General features: G+C 43.2%; 1 protein-coding gene across 2 annotated transcripts in view; it reads left to right on the top strand.

The window, feature by feature from the left end:
- Positions 1-22,109, top strand: part of FGF12 (fibroblast growth factor 12) — a 218,159-nt gene that overhangs the window by 144,267 nt on the left and 51,783 nt on the right. For both annotated transcript variants that reach the window (XM_066325981.1, XM_066325980.1), the window contains one exon: positions 4,454-4,557. In XM_066325981.1, the coding sequence (XP_066182078.1) occupies positions 4,454-4,557 (104 nt within the window). The remainder of the gene's footprint in view (positions 1-4,453; positions 4,558-22,109) is intronic.

Raw genomic sequence — 22,109 nt, 5'->3', positions numbered from 1 at the left:
CCAAAATAAAGACAACTGTTTTTTATTTTCTTTTTTTCTTCCTCCAAAAATCTCAATTTTTGACCAGAAGAAAGTCAAGTTACTTGTCCAAGTAAACAGCTTACAGATTTGCTTCACTGCTGTTTTCTGTTTTGAAATACTTCTCCAGAAGATTCCTGACCAGCCAGTCAGAAGTGCGTGCAAGAGCCAAACTCATCGAAGACTAGATAAATAATATTTTCCCATCCCTGAGGAGGGGTTGCTTAACTTGCATTCACAGCAAGGAAGGACACTCTTGAGGGCCAGAGGAGGATCCTTCTCACCCTCGATGACCATCTATTCTCCATGCAGAAGTCATCTTGGCACAGATAAACAGCTGGTGAACACCATGTTCCATACATTGTTTTGTGTTCTGTATCCCCACATTGATTATTCAAATTAACATTGTGAAAGGATGCATAATTTTCATGGAATACATTAGGTTGGTTTACATTGGCAAAATAAATGTTTAAAATGAGACATGCCATGTCCCTCAGATATATCTGATGCAATTAAAAGTTCTAATAAAAACCCAGTTATTTATACAATAGGAACTGCTAATATTTAAGCAGTTTTTAAATTAATTATCTGTTGCCCATTTTATGTGTATTCTTGAAGATGATGGCATTTATTTTCCACCTCTTCTCACTTAAAGAAAAAAAAAACACCCCAGAAGCCAAGTTCTAATGGCATTTGAATGGGCATCCAGCCAGCTTTCCAGGAGCCAGCACTTGGGACATCTGTTCCTTCTGCCATGCCGTTAGAGACATGTAAGCAAGGTGGGCACATTCTCTGGCTGCTGGCACTGGGATATGTGAAGAATTTTCTTCCCACTGGAGTGATTTTCATGACGCCCCTGTTTGTGTTCCTCCTGTGATGTATGAACCCCAGCTTGGGGCAGTATATTTTCATTCCAGCTCCAGTGATCTCAGATGGCCTTTCAGGGCTCACTGCTGCTGTCAGTGTTTGCATTGTTACTGCTCTCCCCTGGGCTGACCAGGGTAATGCCCGTTCATAACGTCATGTGGACTTCCTTGTCTGCCCTCATCATCCTGCTGAACATCTGAAAAGCTTTGGCAAATGGACGGTGCAGAAATGATAGGTGAACTGGATGGACCAGGTGGAAACAGCCCAGCATATCTAGGATATAGTTTGGGGCTTTTCAGGCAAACATTGTTTGGGGCTTTCTGGCCAGAAACACCAAAAGATTAAGGACACTTGCATTCCAGCATCCCACTTGGGTTGTCTTCAGCTGTACAGAGCCTTGTCGAGTTCTTTCAAACATTTCAAGGAATGAGCTATTCCATTACCTCTCATAACTTCTCAGGTTCCAGTGCTGCACTATTCTCCTTGTAGAGACTTTTCTTCATCACCAGTCCTCATTTCTATTTAAATCTTTGGTCTAGTGCCTCTTGTCCTTTCATTGTGCTCCTCTGAGAGGAATCTGTCTGTGGCTTTCCCTTCTTTGAGTTAAGCAAATGCAGTTCCCTCTGTGTCTTCTTTTGTTACGTTTTGCACCAGAGCCTCTTGATCATCTCAGCAGCCTTCCTCACTCCCCTCAGGTTCTTAATCCTCACCACCTCATGCACTGAGGCTGCTCTGGCCTATTGCATCTTCCATTGGTTCTTTGTTATTCACGTGCAGCACAAATGTCTTGCTTAAGAACAAATCACCTATTATAAATGACTTTAGCTTGTTTGACTTGCTGCTGTTTGTACCTGAGCATATTGATCACACCTTGTGTATGGCAAGTCTTGCCTCTTCCATTTCTGTAGATAACATAGACCCATAGGGAAACATGCATTCTGAATTTAGCTGATGGATTACCATAACAGTGACAATATTCTCATGCATTTAGGACTGGAGTGTGCTAGAAGTAGTAGGGTCAGGTGTAAATACCACTGGTTGAAGATGGTAAGATGTAATGAAGGAAAAGGGGCATGAATACTCAACATCTTCAAGTATTTTCTCTTTTGCCCATGAAGTAAAAGAGCTTGTCCCTTCCATGAAGCTGCAGATGGCATTGGATCGTTATGCCATTTGTAGTAGCAAAGCAGTTTTTAAAAGCATTTTTAAATTTTTTCTGTTTTTCACATCAGCACATCAGTGTCCAGTTCTATTCTATCACATCTAGTCCTCACTTCCCATTTTCAAAATCTGCTGTTTCAAATGAATCAGAGTTTTTTTTCCTGAGAAGAAATGAGGCATCTTGCTTTTGAGGTTGATAGAGGGGTTTCCCCCCATTTTTACATACTTACTATAAAGCTTATAAGCTTTTAAATCTGTTCTAAATATGGAATATTTTTTGGAAGCATGATAGCAAAAGGCATCAATTTATACAAAGGTATTTCTTGATTTGAGTGCAGATGTAGCTCTGGGAATTTACAAAACTGATTGACCCAAACTGCTGCTGTTTTTAATAAAGGAAGCTATTTGCTTCCTAACACTTCTTTTGGCTGCCAGTTTCCTCTGTCAGCTTTGTGTCCTTATGCTTACCTGCCTGCTTGCTCCTCTGCATTTGAGGAGATGCTCTGCCATGGTCGTGGGTGCAGCAGGATCCCAGGGAGTTTGGGAACTGGCAGTGCTGCTGTAGCAGAGCACAATAGGATTATTCCTTTGCTCCCTTTGCATGTAGAGGTGGAAAGAGATTTGGAAACATGTGGGTGCTTCCAAGTGGAACTTCTCAACCACTAATTCTGGGTGTTATCACCTTGCTGCCTAATGAATACTTTGAATGGTCTGTCACAAGTTTTCTGTGCAAGACAAATTGGCTGTAGGAAATGAATGATGATGCCCCATTTTGTTTCATTATTAACAGTAATATGCTCCATTTTTCAGTAGGGAGGAAGAAATAGGGAAGGGAATGCCTTAAGACTGTTAATTGCAGAAGGTTTTAGACCTTCATGGTAGGGAGAAAGAGATAGGCAACACCTCTAAGGCTGAGTAGTTACTGTGGGATGTGTTTGTCTTGTCTAGGGAGAGTACTAGGGTAACATTGTCCTTGATTCCAGTTATTCACAGACCAATACCCAGCATGGACTGCATTTTCCATATACATCTATTGGCATTCTCCCCCAAAAATACACATACAGGCACTGGATTTGGTAAAACTTCAAAACATGTTTTGAAGTTTTGCTGAATATAGTGCTTAAAAGCACAAGAAGGGGCTGATATTGAGAGTAGGGTTTTTTTTTTCACAGGACTTGAGTTGTCTCCATTTTAGGCAGCTCATTGATGAGAGTCATCCTTTGGGAATTAAGTGAAGAAAAAATTATATTCACATGCACCAGAATTTTTGGATCTTCTTTTGGAGGCAACCCTGAAACCAGCTCAGCCAAGACACCTGGTCCTGAGCAAAGTGGCTTGCATATTCTTGTTTCAGGGCTGTTCTGTGGGAAGAGACCTTGAATGAAGTATTTCCACTGTATTTGTGCTTATACTTCTGCCTGACCCTGTGCCCATCTTTCCATATCTTCAGCTTCCTGGCATGAGTTCTAGTTAGCTCTTTGTAAGCTGGAGCACAAGGGATCCTGCAACATCTAAACACTCTCGTCCTATAAAGCTCAGTGGAAACAAAGCCATGCTAATGCTTCAGTTCTCAGTCTATCAGTGCTGATAATAACCTCCTCTTTGAGCCTATGCTGTTAGAAATGTAGCTAAAGCCTGACAGTACATTAATGTATATACTCCTGGGAAGAGTCTTTCAATGAGATACAGAGTCTGCTGGGTGGGGATCAAGCAATAAAGTAATTAACTGAGAGGAAGTGGTTGCAATGCTTTAATCAATAAGACTGCAGTAAAACTGAATAATGGAAGATCTTGTCCTCTTCAGTCCTCTCCAGGGCTGATCCTAAATGGGGAGCAGTGCTGACATCCCACAGTGGAGCACTTTCTCTTCTTGAGTTTTTTCATTCTCTTGACAGCTTAGGATCACACGGGCAAACACACAGTCAGGTTGATTTGCATTCTTCTGGCCATGGTCACTGTCTGTCTACTCTTTTAGCATATGGCGAATGCAGGAAACTGTGACTAGGCTTAAATGTGTTTTAGGGTGAGCTAAACTGAGTTGTGTTGTTGTGTTTGCCATAGGCAAAGTCTGTATATGTGCAGTTGCCCTGGCTCAGATGGCCCTCAGAAAGCCATCACGATGCTCTTGCTTGGGAGCACGGATGAGCCCTTGGCATTGCAAAGGCAGTGATCAGACAGTGATGGATGTGTTAAGCCATATGGGAGGCGGCCAAACTCAGTACTTATAAAATTCACCATCAGCTCCATGGCTGCAGTCCTTCCCTGTAGCTGGAAGCAGGATGCTTGATCCTAGTGCGGCCTCTTTTGTGAAGAGGCAGGAGTGGGGTGGGCTGGCCCTGGGGCAAAGGCAGCAGTGGCCATGTAGGGTGATGTGTCCATAACATTTGCTTTTCTTTTCCCTCCACAGCCCTTTTCAATCTAATTCCTGTGGGTCTTCGCGTGGTGGCAATCCAAGGGGTGAAGGCAGGTCTGTACGTTGCCATGAACGCTGAGGGGTATCTCTACAGCTCAGTAAGTACTTTGCCTGTTGGGCTCCTGCAGTGCTGTGGTTTTATGGTGGGAGGAAGCAGACTGCGCTGGGACTTCCACCTTTTTCAGAAAACAGTCCTGTATCAGCAAACGTTTAGAAGCAGGAGTGGGGGGATCTGCTGCAAGGCCATGCAATATTCACTTTAAAGTGTCTCCTCAGAGATTCGTGGCAGTATTTCCTGACCTATGAAGATACACTTTCTGTTCGTTTAAGTGCGTACTTAATGTAGGTCACGTTGCTTGAGGTGTTTGTGTAGAGTTGGTTGGTCATATTCTGATTTCTCATTTGTGAAATGGCATGGACTCAATGAGATTGCTTCTAAATTGCACCTAGATACCTGATCATAGGTGGTGCCCCAATGGGTCATACTCTGTTTTTGACTGCAGTGTAAATCCACAGCAATATCCTGACTGTCATAGAAGGGTTCTGGACTATTCTTTTGGCAGAAATTCCTTGTATTTGTGTGGTCTTTTCAATGCACATAAAAGATAAGTATGGCAATTTTTGCCAACTAATTCCCTTATAACTTTCTTAGATGGCATGAAAGGGCATGAGGTTATTCATAAGATTCTCATTTAAACCAAGTAATTGATTTTCACAGTGAATAATTGATTCGGTGATTTATTAAATATGGCAGCCCTTTGCCAGAATTTTTATGCTTCAAATAACTTTGTTCTAGTTCTACATAGTAAAAAGTGATAGTTAATAATACACTTCTCATTTCTGTAGTTATGATAGCTTTACAGTGCATAGCCAGATTCTAATCTCATCTGCCTTTGTGTAAATTTACAGTGCAGTAATTCTGCTCTTGCCTAGCACTTACTTTGCTTCTGAAGTGTATGTGAGCATGGAGATGGGACCACTGTAAGGAAAGCAGTTTGGGTTGCTCTGTGCAATTTTTCCCAACTTTTTTCTTCCTTCTTTGTTCCTGGTCAGTTTTATACTACTCACATGGTTGGGATTTCCTGTTTTCCCTTGGGTTGTAGGAAGACTGTGTCTCCCTAGCAGCTCAGGGTAGAAAGCAAGTGGATGTGTTAGTATGCCTGGCGAGATAGGTCTCAAAACTGGCTGCTTGTCAAGAAGAGACACAGAGATCAATCTGGATCTCTGTGGATGCCAGACGCTTCCTGTTCTTTCATAGCCCAGTAAACATAATTGACTGCTTCTAAATAAATTAAATTGGTTTACTAACAATGAAAACTTCCTCTTTTTGTAAAGCTATCAGAGTCCTAAAGGTAATACCAAACATGGTGTGGTACTGCATTATTGCACTTGCATCCCTCTGGGCACATTGTCACGGGCTCAGGACTGATGCTTTGCCCTGTTTATGCAGTGCAGAACACAATTCTGGCCCAGTGCTGAGGCTTATTTTACCACCAGTGTCCTGTAAATGAGGATTGCAGGAAATCAGAGTGTGTCACAGAGCCACAGCCAATCAACAGGGTCCTCTTAGACCCATGAGTAGTCATCATTTTCTGAACAAATAGTGCAGGAGAGGGAAAAGTGTGGGTCTTGGGAAAAAGAAGAAATAAAGAGTTGGAAAAATGTTGTTTGACAGCTGAGAGACTAAAGGAGATGCAGAGAAAAATTCTGTCTCTCTGACAGTAGTGAGACATGATATCCTAAAAGGCACCAGATCACACGTATTCAAGTGAGGGTGGTTTAATGGGCCTGCATATTTCCAACAAGTGTGCCTGTCTTGAGTAGGAAGGTTAATCAGGGGAGGCTGATGGGGAAGGATGCACTGTGATGGCCAGTGGTTAATGAAGTGAACCTCATTACATGCCAAAGCTTGATGGCATTGAGCTCTGTCTGAGCTAATAAGAGTGAAACTCTTCATTTTATCAATGCGATCCAACTTTCCTTGTAATGACTGGTGGCTCTGTCTTTGACTTACAGCAGTAAACCAATATATTCACTATGTTTGGGAGCAAATCCCAAGGCAAGAAAATAGAAAATTTGTGGATAAAGTGTGTTAGGAGCAGGGAGTGTGGGTCAAGCTCAACATAAAGGACAAGGGATGAGATCAGGATGCCATGAAAGAACTGAACATGTCTGAGAAGAGCTCAGCCTGTTTAGGCAGTCTCTTTTTGATGCTGCAGGTTTCCTTGTTGGGGGAGGGTCCCCAGGCCATGCTGCCTGGACCTCATTGCTGACCACACCAAGGGACACATTGTCACTGCTCTTTGCTTAGCAGACCCTAAACTACAGCTTTGTTCTCTCTGTGTACGTACCTGGTTTTTTCACTAGCCTTTTATGGGGGAAGTGGATTTTTTCTGAAAAAAATGGGTCAACATTCCCCACAGATATTGTTCACTCACATGAGTCAATTGATAAATGAATTGCTTGGCTGCCTTCCATGCTGTGTGGAAGCCCTGTAAGGAATTCTTGAAACATCCTCAAGACCATGACAGGTTTCAGATAAAATTGTCCAAGGTAATGGGTTTTTTTTTCTGTTTGTTTGTTCAGTTTTGGTTGGGGTTGGGTTTTTTTTTTTCCCTCCTCTTGAACCCAGAATGATGCTGTAACTGAACATGTAATCACTGTGGGCTTGTTTTGGTTTTGTTTAAAGGTGTTTTTTGGTGATGTTTAATCTCTGTGTCACAGCTGAGGTCTTGGCTGACATCCTATGCCCTGGATCAAACCAGAGGCTGTTATCAGCCTGGTCTTAGGGATGGCTTGTGCCAGCTCCTTCTGAGTTTAGGCCAATGGGCTCTTGAATGAATGGGCTTAGAATAACCAGCCCCTGGAAAAAGTCTTCGTTGTGTTGATTAGCACAAAACTAGGGCTGAGTAGAGTCCTCTGAAGCCAAATGTGGTGAGACAGCACTTCGTAGAAACTTGAGAGATCTTCCAGCTGGCTCGGCCACATTGCTACCTTCAACCTCATTGTTCAGGGAGGAGTAGTGTCAGGCTGGGGTGCTGGGTTGAAGCCAACCATATATTCCTAGCCAGCTTTAGAGGCCTAAATTTATGAGATGCTAAACCTGCTTTGTTTGGGAAGCAGCTGTTTGGGACTTGTGCACTGCTTACTTACACTAGATACCTGATTTTGTTTCCCCAGATTAGGTTTTTGCTATCTCTGAGGTTGGTGTGGGAATTAGGTGATAAGTAGACAAGAACATCATGTTTTGGTTGGAGGCATCCTGCTTTGCAGAAGGTAGGATACAAGCCACTGTCTGCATAGCAAGCTTGTGGAGTCATTGGTGTGTTCCCTTTTGATTTCCTGTAATGTACAGCAGCTGTAAATTCCCTAATGAGGAATTTCCAATGGTGCACAAAGGTTTCAATCAGCCCCTGTTCTGGGGAGGGGTATGACTCTCCTGAAGATCCACTGTTAGCATTTGATGCCAAAGTAAAAATGCACAGAATGAATGAAGGGCAGTGGGTATAACTTACAAAGGGCTGTAGTGCGTCAGCACTTGGGAAGAAGCTGAGACCAAGGGCTGGTTGTTGCACAACAGGAAACATGGAATAAAGAGGTCTGTCTGCTCCAGTGAGTTTACAGCCTAATCATAACAGGAAAAGACTCAGAACATGTTCTCCTGTCTGTCTGGAGTTAATGGTTCCACCACCAAATTAATTTCCACTCCTGTGTAGCTTTTCTTTGTGAAGTTTCTCCCCTCAGTTCCCAGCTTTCCCTCCATTGTTCCTGCAACAACTCACAGGGTCATGGAGAAAGGAGTGCTTGTGAAGTCTTTTGCCTGGGAGACAAACCTGGTTCTCCTGATCAGATCATTATCATGGGGCTGTAGAGTCTCCACATGTCCACCCAATCACTCCAAGTACACTGAAAGTGCATCTCTCAATATGGTGTTATGTATAATTCAGTGGCATTGCAGCTGGGATTGGTTTTGCCCCAAGTGCAAAACATTTCTCTTATAAAATGTATTGCTCTCAGATATTCCTTGTTGTTTAACTTGGAGTTCTAATTATTTTTGAAATGGCAAATTGTGATACATAATTTATTGGGAAAATGTAGAAAACCCTAGCAGAGGTAGAGAATACAGAGGAAAAAAAATGGGTCGCTTACAAGAGCTCACTGTGTTTTTTCAGTATAAGCCTGTGAGTTTGAAATGCTGAAATTAGAGCCTGAATCACTTCAAAGATTCCTGCTAATAAGGGAATGATTATGTACAATAAAAAAAATAATCTAAGCAGCATTGAGAAAACCCCAGTCATGCTAAAAGCTCCGTGTGTCTTTGCATTTTCTTTTCCTCTCCTTTTTTTCTGCTTTATCATTTTGCATAATAAACATGTCTTGAATAATAATGAGCAAGCATCTGGGGAAGTATGAATATTAACTGTACCTTTAATCTGCTTGCAATGCTGTAACTATTTTGCTACAACTCCTCTAGGGTTGTTGCACTCCTGTTTACGTCACTCCAAGGTCAGGGGCTGGAATCAATAATGCTGCATTCTCTCCCCTAACAGGTTTGGGGTGTTAAACCTGCTCCTGCCAATGCCATTTCTTTAAATCCTGTTTAATCTCCAGTGGTACTAGTTGATTTTGTTAGAAGTACACATAAGCCAGGCAGGTATCCTGGACATTTTGTAAACTTTGTAAGAAAGCACACTTGTTTGGAGGGGATTGCCTTGTTTACATGCCTCATTAGGAAGCCAGGTCAGTGGAGGGAGAGAGAAATGTCTCCAAAGGCAAAGAACAGCAGGAAACCAGTGTAATGTGCCTTTAATTTCTCTCCAGAGTATCTACTCTTCTTATCTTAAACTGGCTGTTTAAAGGGGCTCACTGAATGAAGGCCTTAACTGAGAGGTAAAAAAACTACTCCTGTCCCCTGACTTTTTCATAAATATGGGAACAAAATGGATCAAAGAAGCAGCAGTCCTGAGAAGACCCAGCCCCTGGGAACAGATTCCTGCCTTGCATTGAATGTTCCTAAAATACAGCTCCTGGCAGTCGCCCTGGCCATGCCATCCTTGTAGCATGGAAACTTGGAAATACAAATCTCATTAATGAAATGGTCCTTTTTCCCCTGGTGAGATGCTGTCATCCGTGTTGTTCTGCTTGTCAGGTGAGGAGAGTGACACAGTGGATTTCTGTGGCTCTTTGGGGGCAGGTTTCTCAGCCTGTTGAGGGACCTGTATTCTCGAAACTTCCCAACTCCATGAATTCACATCTGGAATGAGTTAGGTCAGACTTTGCTGTTCAAGCAAGAGAGCTTCAGAGGAAAAAATCAGTAACAGCAGGGCCTAATCCTAGCTGCTGTTACCTTGTCTTTTATGATAGCAATACGAATTATAAAGGATACGTAAGCTTCAATAAAAATATTCTTCTCTTAGCCTTAGCTGCACAAGATATTTAGGAACATGCAGTGGTCTACCTAACAGCAGCTGGAGGAGCAGAGATGGACCATTCCCCCTGTGAGCAGTGGTCTGTCAGTGTTGGGATGAATTATGACCTTTTGTTGAAATTTCATTTTGAAAGAGGATTGGGCGGGGGGGGGGGGGGGGGGGGAGGAATGCTCCAGAGATGCTGATTCACCTAATTTTGACACTTCCCCAAAGAAACATTACAGATTCCCATTTTGAAAGAACTTTAGAGTGGTTTATATTGTCTTATCATTCCTAATAAAATCAGAACAAAATGTTTATACTTTGGTGGAGCATTTTGATCCCACATGATTCCCTTCCAACGTGGAGGGAGGGTAAAACACTGTCAGGGAGGGGTTGCTCTAAATTGAGTGAAGGCAAGAGTAGAAACCACAGAGCTACCTGGCTAACATTTGGCTTTTCCTAAAACTCTCAAGCCTGGTTTACTTGTTTTTAACACCATTTATCCAGTGTCTATTTTGACAATAAATTATTATCAAGTAATTTGTCTGTTACCTGTTTTCCAGAAATGAACCCTAGACAAAACTCCAGGATATACAGGGTTACAGTGGGACTGTCATTAACATTTTATTTTGTAGTGGAGGGAGGACAAATGTTCTCCTTCCTGAGTCCAGGACACTGATACAAAAAGAAGTAAGGAAAGTTTTGAGTGAGGATGTGTTTGACTGAGGTCAGGTGTGTGTTAATGAAATGATTTGGATCTCTTTTCTAATAATACCAAACTCAAATACAGAATGGATGAAACTAGGAAATTATGTGTCTTTTCCAAACAGTGACTAACAGCTCTGGAGGTGAAAGCAGGAAAGAGGCTAAAAAATCCAAGGAAAAAACTTTATTGACTGTATGACTATAATTATAACTGGGAGCAAAGTGATAGAAAACTTTAAAAATGGGGAACATTGAATTGTATTGCTGTTTTCCAAGGAAAAGGAAGAGAGGCTAAATCCCTGGGGTATTTCAAGACAGACTGGCTAAAACAGTGGGGTGTCGTCCTGATTTTTTCAGTCTTCTAATTTTTACATTCTTGTACTGGAGTTTTCAAGCATTGTGACACAAAGTGGATTGTTTTTGCATTCCCCTCTGTGATGGACTTCTAGGTTGACCAGTAAGGTCAAAGAAGTGTCAACCTTGTCCCCCAATCCCTGATCAAATTCCAAAGACTATATAAGTCAAAATCCCAAATTTTTGTCCTTTTTTGCTCACACAGCTTGACAGTGTGAGTGTGGTTCTATGGTGTCCATCTGGCAGCAGTGGGGAATGTAGGGTACTGTAGCAGAAAGGCCTGGATGGGAACTGGAACTTTGCTGTCAAAGGGTGATGTCCTGACTAAGCATCTGCAAAACAAAAATAATTTTATTGAAGTCTCTGGATCACAGGAACTCAGTTCAGGTGCTATAGACTTTTGTGACTATGGATCCCAAGATACAGGGCTGGCTTCTGGCACAGGAACCTCCTGAAATTGTTGGAGTAGACATGCACAGCAAGAGTTATGAACCTGGCCTGAAACACGCGTCTACAATTCAGTGAAGTGCTAGAATTGCACCTTGATGCTTTTGTGAATCTGTGTTCCCTGCTCAGCCCTGTCGCAGGGACGCAGGGGAATACCAGCCTCTTCCAAATACTTCTTCTGGCATCTTTCTGGGTGAGACACTCCGTGCTGCAAGGAAGACTCCAAATCTACCCCTCTTCTCTTGCACTATATCCATCCTTAAAAGGGAGGATGGGGTGGAAGGGGTCTGTGTGTGCTGCTGTCCCTGCTGTGGTGTGTTGTGTTGACAGTGTGCTCAGCCCTGCAGAGGCACAGAATGGCCAGCGGGGCTGTGCCAGGAGCCTTGGAGCTGTGTGTGAGCAGGGAGGAGCTCAGGGGCACCTTGCCAGCAGCATTGCCCAAAGGCAGCCTGGCAGCAGAGCAGGGAGGCAGGACACGGCTCTGGATGTGCTCCAAGGCCTCCTGAGCCTTGCCTGGTCCTTGCATCTGGCCTCGTGGCATCTGAGGTGTGCCAGAGCAGCACTGCAAAGGCTGTGTCCTGTGCCTGCTGGCCCTGTGACAGGGCTTGGAGGGCACTGGGAAATCAGCCTGCAGCAGAGGCAGAGCCCATCCTGCTCACCCACCACCGCCACTGCCACAGGGACTGACTTTAAAAAAATATGCCCAACCCTCCTGGGAGACTAAAAATGTCAGCCTCGAGGGGAAATGGCTGAGTTTGTCAAATCTGCTGGTTGTTTATTTCTAGGGAATTTAATTATATTAATCAACCTGTAAATTTTGAATGAATTAATATCTGCTGTAACATCTGTTACATGTATGTTATATGCATTTTTCCATGGGTTTTTTTGCCTCTGGAATGGTTCTAAGCTGGGGCCCACAGGGTTTTGAGATGGTGCCATCCAACACCGTGGGGAAGGCACATTCAGAGGTCCTTGGTTCTTCAGGGCAAAAAGATGATACAAGACAGTCATAATTACAATAGAGGCTTTGCTTCACCCTGGACCTTCTGCAGAGCAGGTCAGTTTAGCAATCATCCCAAACCCTCTGCAGCCAGTTTAACCAACATCCTGCAGAACAGATTGTTTCACACATTAACCTTAATGTGAGCTCACACACGTACAAAGCTCATTCATCACACCAGCTGGTCCTTGTCCTGCCCTGGAAGTTGTGACAGTGCAGGGTAGTGAGCAGGGCACTGCATATGCTTGCACATTCCTGTCTGTGCTGTCAGTGATTCTCCTCAGCCTGTGGGCTCAGGACCCCTTCAGAGAAGTGTGTAGTGGCCCAATGGCCGTGGCTGTTGGCCACCAGCCCCACACCGTGGTGCAGTGCAGGAGGAATAGAGGGTGTAATGATAGATGCAGGATTATGAGAAATTCAGGATTTTAAGAATTTCAGTGCTAAAGTCATGGCCTCTTCTGCATCATGAATAGGAGGAGAAAATCCTCACTTTGCTGGAGCTGAGTCCAGGCAGTATGATTCAGAGTAGAGTTTGGACTTCCAGATTGGTCCTTCTTCACCAAACTTAAATTAAACACTCTCTGCTGCACCAGCAGTTGTTTTCAGGCTGCTTTGCAGGACTGGAGAACCAAGTAATCATAGTTGGACTGGTACCCATTAGTCCCTTCATGGTGTATCATCACCTTTCTGCCTGCAATTAGGTTACATGCTTAATCTTTTGTGACTAATTTCATTTGCCTGCAGCAGTCTTCTGTTCTTTAGTTACACTTTCCAACAGCTTCTGCTGCTCACCTTAGTTCTGTCATCTTTTCTCCTGTTCCTTCTTCACTTCTTACTCTCACATCAGTGTGTTTTGGATACCAAACCAGCAGATTTATCTTAGCAGATGCAAACTCTGTATTCTTACACCTGTAGCTTTTCAACAGCTTTTGTTTGATTAACAAAGGGACCTTCTTCACTGCTGATGAACTAGGGATTGCATACTTTGTTGTGTGGAGGTGAGTACTCTCCTGTGGAAAAGGCTGACAAGCCCTGAAATGTTTAAATGACATTCAATTAATTGTTCCTCTGTGAAATCAATAAATCCCTCTCTCACGCACACAAGTCACAGGTTAATATGGTGTTTCAATGTCTCGGCCACTGAGAAGGCAGTAAAGAGACTCTGAGGGTGCCTTGCCATCTCCCACATACTCATGGTATCTGTGGTGCAGAGCATCTGTGCTTTGGGAGCAGTGGTAGCCTTTCATACAGCTCTTCTCTATAAGTTAGGGAATTAGAGAAAGCTGAAATTATTTTGGTATTAACAATGTGCTCTCTAATCCTCCAAATACATACCTGTGCACCAGCCCCTTGCTAAAATCTTTCTGAAATGGGAACAACCTCTTGACATAAATTAGACATGGCACAATGATGGTAAGTCTGTCTGTCTCCTCACCACTTTCCTCCTGAGAAGACCAAAGGATAAAGGATTTCCTTCTCTTTATAAGACACTTCCTTGGTCAGCTGTTGAGGCTGCACATCAAATGCATTATTGATAACAGGCCTTGGAAGTTGTATGTACACGTTACAGACTCTCAGCATTCTGTCTGGAGCACTGCAGAGGAATGACTGCAGCTGGACAAAGATTATTTGCTTCTTTCTAAAGCCCCTGAGATAAAAATCAGTATGAATCTCCTGCACAGCCTTTTCTCTCCCACTACTAAACTATTGTAAGCATGAAATAGAAGAGAAGAATATAGAACCTCAGGGATTTTGAACAGGCTGTTGTGTGAGGAGGCACTAAGAAAGATAATGTCCAACTTTCTAGGCATGTGCAGAGTGAGATGAAAAGAAAGATTTAGCCTAATTCTGACATTCCCTCAAGCACAGTGGCCATGTTGGGCTGTTGCTTCCCACAGCAGGAATCTGAGGCAAGCAGGGGTTGAGAAGGGCAGTTCTTGGTATTCCCACTCATGCCTTTAAAGTTACTTCCCTTCTTCTGGTGGCTTGAGTCTTCCCATTGTCCTATATTGCTCTAAGTTGATTCATGTGCACTGCAGAGAGGTTCCCCCTTTACTCCTGAGGCTGGATAACTGCTGGTGGTGGAGCTGGGGCAGCTGATGAGTTTTGAGCATTGCTCTGTACTTGGTGCCAAGGAGAACCATCACCCTCTGCAGCTGGTGCCTGCTGTCTGCTCCCTGCAGCCCACTCTTCTGTGCTGTGTCTGTTGCCATGCCATGGCTGCACAGAGCCCCTTCCTTCCCAGCAGGGCAGAGCACACTGCTGGAAGAAGGACCTTTGCCAGGGAACCAGCCAGCTCAGGAGAAGAGTGCTGTGCACATGTGCAACAGTTTGGTTCCATAATGTTGATTGCTGCCCTCCTAGTTCTTTGGAGAAAGTCTCACAGCTTTTACATTGGTTTGTCCAAAGCAACTTCTGTCTTCTTGCACCTCTTACTACTGCTCTGGGCATTTTGGCTGAAAAAAGTACTTCTCCTCCCTGATTTTCCTGACATGCTGCAGAAGCTGTCACTGAACAGCACTGGCTATGCTGTCCTTCGAGATACCATGTGTTTTTTTTACCTCCTGCTTGTCTGTCTTCATAGAGGCTCACCACAGTCTTGTCCAGAGAAAATGTTTGTGGATGTCCTGTGAGTTCCTCGTGGGCTCTGCCATGCTCTCTGATAATTTTCCACTCAAACTGGGAAATTTCATCATGTAGCTAAGGAGACTGAGTGTAGAGGGGTGATGTGATATGCCCAAGGTCATGCATGGAGGCTGGATTAGGCCTTCTATTCTCCTTGATCCTAATTCTTTGTGTTAATCACAAGCTTTCTTTTGTATCACTGTGATTATTTGGGGAACTGGTGCATCAGCAAAAGCACAACTAGTTTGTGTAGTATCTTTTTTCTGAGCAAATCAGTTTGCTTTCATAGCTGTGTAGGCTGGGATTGCTTTTCCCTCTGTCCTCCCATTGCATTTCTTTTCTGGCTCCTCAGCATTTATGTCCCAAGCAATCATCATTGAGGATAATGGGAGCAGGCAAAAGAACCACAGGAGAGTCATCCTTTGCCAGCCATTTTCCCTTGCACATCTTAATACCATATGTCAAGTGCAGTTGCTCAGGGCTCCACAGATATCTCTTTTTCAGCCACCCGAGGAGCTGGGGCTGTTTACAGTGTCGGCTTCACAAGATGGCAGGTGGAGAATTAGAGGCTGCTCCTGAGAAGCTCAGGATTGAAGCAGTGCTCTGAAAAGAAGCATTTGGTAAGTACTGATGCCCCCAGGAGCTGAACAGCAGGGTCTTGCAAGAAAACTGTTTGCATTAACAAAAGCAGGCATGGGTTTTCAGATAGCCTAAATCCCTGCTTTCAGGGATATTGAGCACCCAGAACATCCCCTTGCTCTCACTGAGCTGAATGTAAGGGTGGCCCTTGTGGGTGCATTTAACTCAGTGTCCACCTCCAGTAAGTGCCACTCACAGTGGCAACTGGAAGAAACCAGTAACAGACAGTAGCAGAGTGAGCTCTCTGACCACTGAGAAAACATCTTGGACTGTGTAAAAATACTTGGTTTTTCAGACGTAGGTTGAGTTCTAGAAACCATCCAAGTGGATTGCTGGGCAGTCTGTCTGGAATTCACAGAGCTTCAGCAGTGCTTTACAGTGCTGGTATAGTAGTGCCTTGCACTGTGTCATCCCCTCTCCAGGGCATCTCATGCCATTCTGACATAACCAGAGACTTAATGAGAACTGTGGGGCAGCTCGGCACCGGTGGTTTTGCTTGGAGGTGGACTGAGTGGGACTCAACAGAAAATACTTTTCCATAGGGTTTTTTCAGTGGTGGAAGCATGGCTGTAAAGCATCATGTATCAAGGCAATCAGTGGTGGAAGGACCAGTACAATTTCTGTGGTACTGAGGGATGTATTTTGGTGTCTGCTGTCATTACCTAGAGCAAACTGGTATTCATGGTATTCATTGAGAAACTGAGATGAGTGTATTTATTTATTCCATCATCCCTGAGTCTCAGTCTTTGGGTAATGTCCAGTCAATGGATGCATGCTCATGTCACTGCATGTGTGAGAGATCAATTCCTTTTTGAAGCATTGGAGTATGAATTTTCAATGAATGTGCTTTGTTAATAGTGGTTGATGATTTTGGTGAAAAAATGGTAATTCATTGGAAATCATCCCTGCTTTGGAAACTGGAAATTATTGTGTCTTTCTGGGATGTAATAGCAAGACTGGGTTATCTACCAGAAAGCTGAAAGTGGTTTACAGAAAAAGAAAAGAATTATCCACCTTTTACACAAGAAAGGAGAGGTGTATAAATAGGAAAGATGCCTGTTGACCATGATTACCTTTGGTTTGTAACTCCTTAGTGGCAAAGCACCCAGGCTCCCATAGCCTCAGCTTCTTGTATGACACAGGCTTATTTCAGGTAGTTTGTAAAATATTTCTGCATCCCCATAGAAGCATTTCCCTCTGGATTCCAAGTGTGCCTGTCGCAAACTTCCACTGTGCAACAATCTCTATTTTTGTAAGGAGCTCTGAGAGACAATTTATTAAAGGTTTAACAAAGTATTTGATAGTTTCATGCAAAGAAGGTCTTTGTGGAAGTTCATTATTCAAATTTGGAGGGATGGAAGGAAATCAATTTCCTTCTTCAAAACTGCATTTTTTCACCTACTCTATTTGCTTATCACTCTGTGCCTTGCCAGGATTATTCTAATCAGATTTAAAAGAATCAGATATAAAAAAATAATAACATAAAAATAATTCTCCTCTTTCAAGTCTTTGTGAGGCTTAAGTAAATTAAGACATTGATCAGATTCTGCTCACTGTTGAAGCTGTGAATACAATGGAGGGTACCTGTTGTGGCTGGGGATTGTTTCTGATGAGTGTTTTTTTATTTTCAGAGGGAGGCCAGAAGGGAGGATTGAAATCAGACTTGACCCTGGAGGTTATTTGTTCACGTAGCAGCTGGGATGTGGACCTGCAAGGCACATGGACCTGCCACAGTCCAACCCAGAGGGGAGAAATGGCAGAGAAGGGATGCCTGTGTGGCTGCAGGAAGCTGCTCCAGAAGCCAGGCCTGCCAGGCTGTGCTTGACCACCCCCTCTCACACTGCCTCTAAGGGGAGCCAAGTGTTCAAATTGCTCGAGTGGTTTTGCAAGTCTGTCCTCAGCCTAAGGCACCAAAATGCCAGCCTGTAGCAGGGCCAGCACAGCTTCTCTGCATACAGCTTATATCTGATTTGGCAGCTGTTTAGAAGCCTTATTTGCTGTTCATGTCAAGACTGATAGCACTTTTATGGGTGCTGTGACCTTGAGCTTCCTTTCATTCTTCCTCAATAAGCTCATTATGAGCTTCTAAATTGTCACCAGGGATTTGCCATGAGCTAAAATGAAAGTGTCTTTCTGTAAATACTGCCACAATGAAGTATGTTCACCTCTCAGCTTGCGGTCTGGGCTTGTGGGCTTGGTGGAGAAAGGCCACTCTGATAATGATTCTGGCCCCTTGAATGACAATCTGTGTTTTTATTGATTGGACAAAGAATAACTCCATATTACACAGATCCATAGGGATCTTCTTGATGGTGGCTGAAAGGTATGAATGGATGTTCGTACTCAGCCCTGGAAGACAATACACAGGGTCCTGACAGCAGTAGGTTGTTTTTTTTAATTCCAGCCTCATAAAGCTTGGTACTACTATTTAGTAATAAAACAGGCCTGCTGTCAGCATTTTTTTAAAAAAAATGTTGTGTCCCTCTTTGCAGATGGGAGTTTTGTACTTAGGGTGCTATTTGAGCAATTTGTAGGGTTCAGCTCCCTGCTCTCACAGAAATGCCTTGCATTGACTTGATGATTCAGTTCAGTTGTCTTAACCTGGACATTCCTCTCCCTCTGCAATGTGCCAGCATCCCCTGCCTGGCTTCCACAAGACCATGGATCTCCCTTAGGACCTGTGTCCTACCTGCCAGCCCTGGGCATGTCTTGCATGCCCCAGGACATCTTAGATGGTGCTGGAAACTTATGTTGAAGTAACCAGATCAAGCCCTTAATCTCTCTGCCTCAGCTGCTCATCTCAGCTGGAGATAAGATTCTTTTCCTACTCCCACGGAGACAGTGTGACAGTGTGGAGATAAGTGTGTTGGTGATTGACAGGCACTCGGATGCTGTGGTAAGGGGACTGTGTAAGAGCTTGAGTAGATAACAGAGTGACTACATGGCAGCATAAGGTTTTTTTGCACTGTTCTTTACCTCAGAAGATTTCCTCCTTCACATGTCCTTTCCCTATCATGTTGTAAGTGCTGTGAAAGAGATGAGCTCACATGAGCCTCTCACATCTGAAGCCTTCCAGGGCTGACATTGCTCCAGACATATCTAGGTTTCTCTCTTGAATTCAGCCATCCTGCCCCTATTTGACCTATTTGTCCCACATTGCTCAACCAAAGAAGTGTTCCAATACCTCAGCAGTGTTTGGAGGCAGCTTCTATTTGAGATAGCTCTACTATTCATTAAAAAAAAAAAAAAAAGAAGGAAAAAAAAAAAAAGCAAAAGGAAGCACTTGATTTTCAGGTTTGTCAAGTTGGAATGATGCAGGGAAGTAGGGAAATCACAGTCTGACTTCCAAATGGAGTAAATTGGTCTGACACCACCTGAAAGAATAGACCCAGAAGCTTGATATCGTATTTTTCAGCTAAATCACTCTTCTGACACCTAGTTACTTCATTACCAGTGGTGCTGTAAATACTTGCAGCTCCCTGTGGTTTCAGTGGGATTTCAAAGTAAGCAGCAGCCCTGCAGTTCTTTTCCCTTTTATTTACAGACTTCAAAAGCTCAGTTTTCTGCTCATCATTTAGGGCTCTGTTTCTTGTAACCTGTTTGGAGACCATTCGTAAGAAATTTTCTATAGCCAAGAAATCTTTTCAAAGTTTTCACTAAAGATACTGAGTACTGGGAACATAAGAGACCAAGACAGTCAAGATGTAAGACCCCACTGAAATCTGTGGTGGGATATGATCTCATCTCCATCCTAGAGTCTTCCCTGGGAAAGATCAAACCATTATCCTCTCCAGCAAAGGACTGCCATGCTCAGCAGGGGTGGTGGGTGTGTTGAGGGGCAGCGAGAGGATGCTGGGAAGAGCTCTGTGCTCTGCAACAAAACCTTCAGCCACACAGTTCTCAAATGAGCCTGTACATCGTTCCAAAGACCCCACAAGAAAGTCCGCAGCATGCACTTTTTAGGTCATTATGTCCTTTTATTTATCTTCACTTTCACAGTGTCCCCTTTCTTTGTGCCTATAGTCATCAATCATGTCTTCAAATACTTGGGTATAATCTGCTCACAGTAGTGTCACTTCAAATTGTAAAATACTTTATGTTTAACAGTTTCACAGTTTCTGTGAACATTGGTGTAATTATCATTGGTGGACTTTCCCTCCTGCAGCTCTTGAATCTTGAGTCATTGAAACCTGCATGAAGTGAGCAAAAGCCTACAGGCATTCTAAGTGTATTTTAAAGCTGGTGGCCTTGTGTAGATTCTCTCTTCACTTTTATTCTTTGTTTTTTTTTTACTGAAAATGCACCTAAGAGAAGGCTGCAGTGGCTATTGCTGTATTTCCATGCATTGCTAGCTCTGGGAGCCAGGAGCTGTACAAATCCATCTCATTCAAGCTGGTTATCTCTGGGGCTGGTTCTGGATACTGGCCTTATACGGTAACTAAGTCACAAGGGACAGGATCATATCCTCAGTTCAACAGGAAATCTTGTATCTGTGGTTATTCCTCTGGTCAAGTTCTTGGCTGAACTGAGGAAATGTTTTTCTTCAGAAGATCCTGGGGGGACTAGCTTTTGATCTAGACCTCAGGGCACCTCTTGTGTTCTGCAAAACTTGGCAGCATCCATGTGGTGAAAATATCCCTCTCTGCATCTTTTTAACTCATCTCTCTGTAGGAGCCATCTGTCTGTCTAATCTTCCCGGGGCTAACGGATGGCTGTGCTTAAGAGTTTGACTATCCAAATAGAGTCCTCGAGTGATGGAGCCAATGATGCAATGATTGCTGGTGCATGGTGAGCTCTGTGCAGCCTGGCTACAGCTGCTTCCTTGCTTTCTTTCCACCATTCAGATCTGCAGTGTAATTTTTAAAACTGCCATTGCAGATGACCCTAATCTTGTGGTTCCAATGCAAATATTGACCACATTTCCTTTGGAAAATGTTTGGAGCAAGGAAGGGGGAATAGCTCAGAGGGACTACATTGTCATCTGTACAAAGCTAAATCCGCATTGGGTAGGACAAAGACGAATTTCCATACTCGAAATATGTAATTGCATAGCAAGTGCAGTGTGCATGCTTGGTTGGTAAATTGTAACACTCTGAGTCTGTCACACCAAAAATGTTGAGGGCACAAACCAGGTTTACAAATTTGATGAAGTGGGCTTGTGTATGACTCTTGCCCATTCAGATAAATCAGCTAATGTATTAATGTATTAGCTTAATACATGATGGGCACAATAGCCTTGACTCCTCAAATATACATATTCAGAGGAAAATAAAGATTTAGAAGCAATTCTTTCAGTAAATAGGGGGATTAATCACAAATCCAATAAAAATTTGTGGTTTTTACATCCACTTCTACAGTCTTTTATGGTTTGAAAGCATCTGAAATAATGCTATTTCCTGATTAGATACCTTTAAAAAAATTTTCTACCAGTGATTTTCCTTTTTTTTCCTTTCTTTTCTGTTTTTTGGTAATAAAAACCACTGAATAGTTCTTTAGTGTGTGACTGCAGAGTCAGCAGAAAATAACTGTCCAGAGTGCAAAAGAGGACTTATTTAACCTGGTCTTAAGATTACGGTGAATAAATGTGTGTGTTTCTGGATGTTTTCAGCCTTCAGCAATTCAATGACCATGCCCTTTTCAACCTCAGCTAAATGAAATATGCACTCCTAATGAAGTTCTGCCATTCAATTATTTTCATGTTTTCATGTTGTTTTGGGTTTTTTCAGATCACCTTCATTGTCCAGACAAATGGCACCTCCAGAGCTTTGTTAGTCTATCCCTTTTCTGCTAAGGATATCCCATCACCTTTAGTATTGGAATATGTATTTGAGAAAGCAGTTGCAAGAGGGAAAGTATGACTGAACCATCCTGTTCTGTGGAAGGCAAACTGTGAGGCCCCTGTCAAAACTGGCTGAGTCATTTTTACCTGGAGCAATATTTTAATGAACCCATTGGGCCAGGACTGGAGGGTTTTCATCCATCCTGTACAGAGGATGGTGTATTCTGAGTGACTGCTTGTCCTCTCACAGCAGTTTGGGAGGCACCTGTGAAGTTCCATGTGATGTGACAGAGCAGAGCAAATAGGGAACTAATTAGGCACATAGAGGGGCAAAGCAGGTCCTAGAGACAGGGAAAGTGTCATAAAGGTTGGTGTGCAGAGAAGAGAAAGAAGGAGATGAGTTCAAGCATTGAGGTGAGTCCTTGGAAGCACAGCCTCACTGAGAAGTCTCAGAGGAGCGTGCACCTCCCTGTCTGAGTATCTCTGACATTTTCCAGGAGAGTATAGCAAGTTTAAAACATGGAAAAAAGTATTCTTCACATAATATGTGATGGCTATGAAGGATACCACAAATTGCTGGAGACTCAGGGCTCTCAGCAGTGTTCTTAAACTTTTTACCAGCATAGCCAGTACTAATCACTAGCAGCAAAAAAAATACTCAACTAGATGATCTCCCAGCAGAAAGAAACC

The sequence above is a fragment of the Sylvia atricapilla genome, chromosome 10 (genome assembly GCF_009819655.1).
Source record: "Sylvia atricapilla isolate bSylAtr1 chromosome 10, bSylAtr1.pri, whole genome shotgun sequence".
Taxonomy (NCBI): domain Eukaryota; kingdom Metazoa; phylum Chordata; class Aves; order Passeriformes; family Sylviidae; genus Sylvia; species Sylvia atricapilla.
This window is presented reverse-complemented; position numbering and strand designations above follow the sequence as displayed.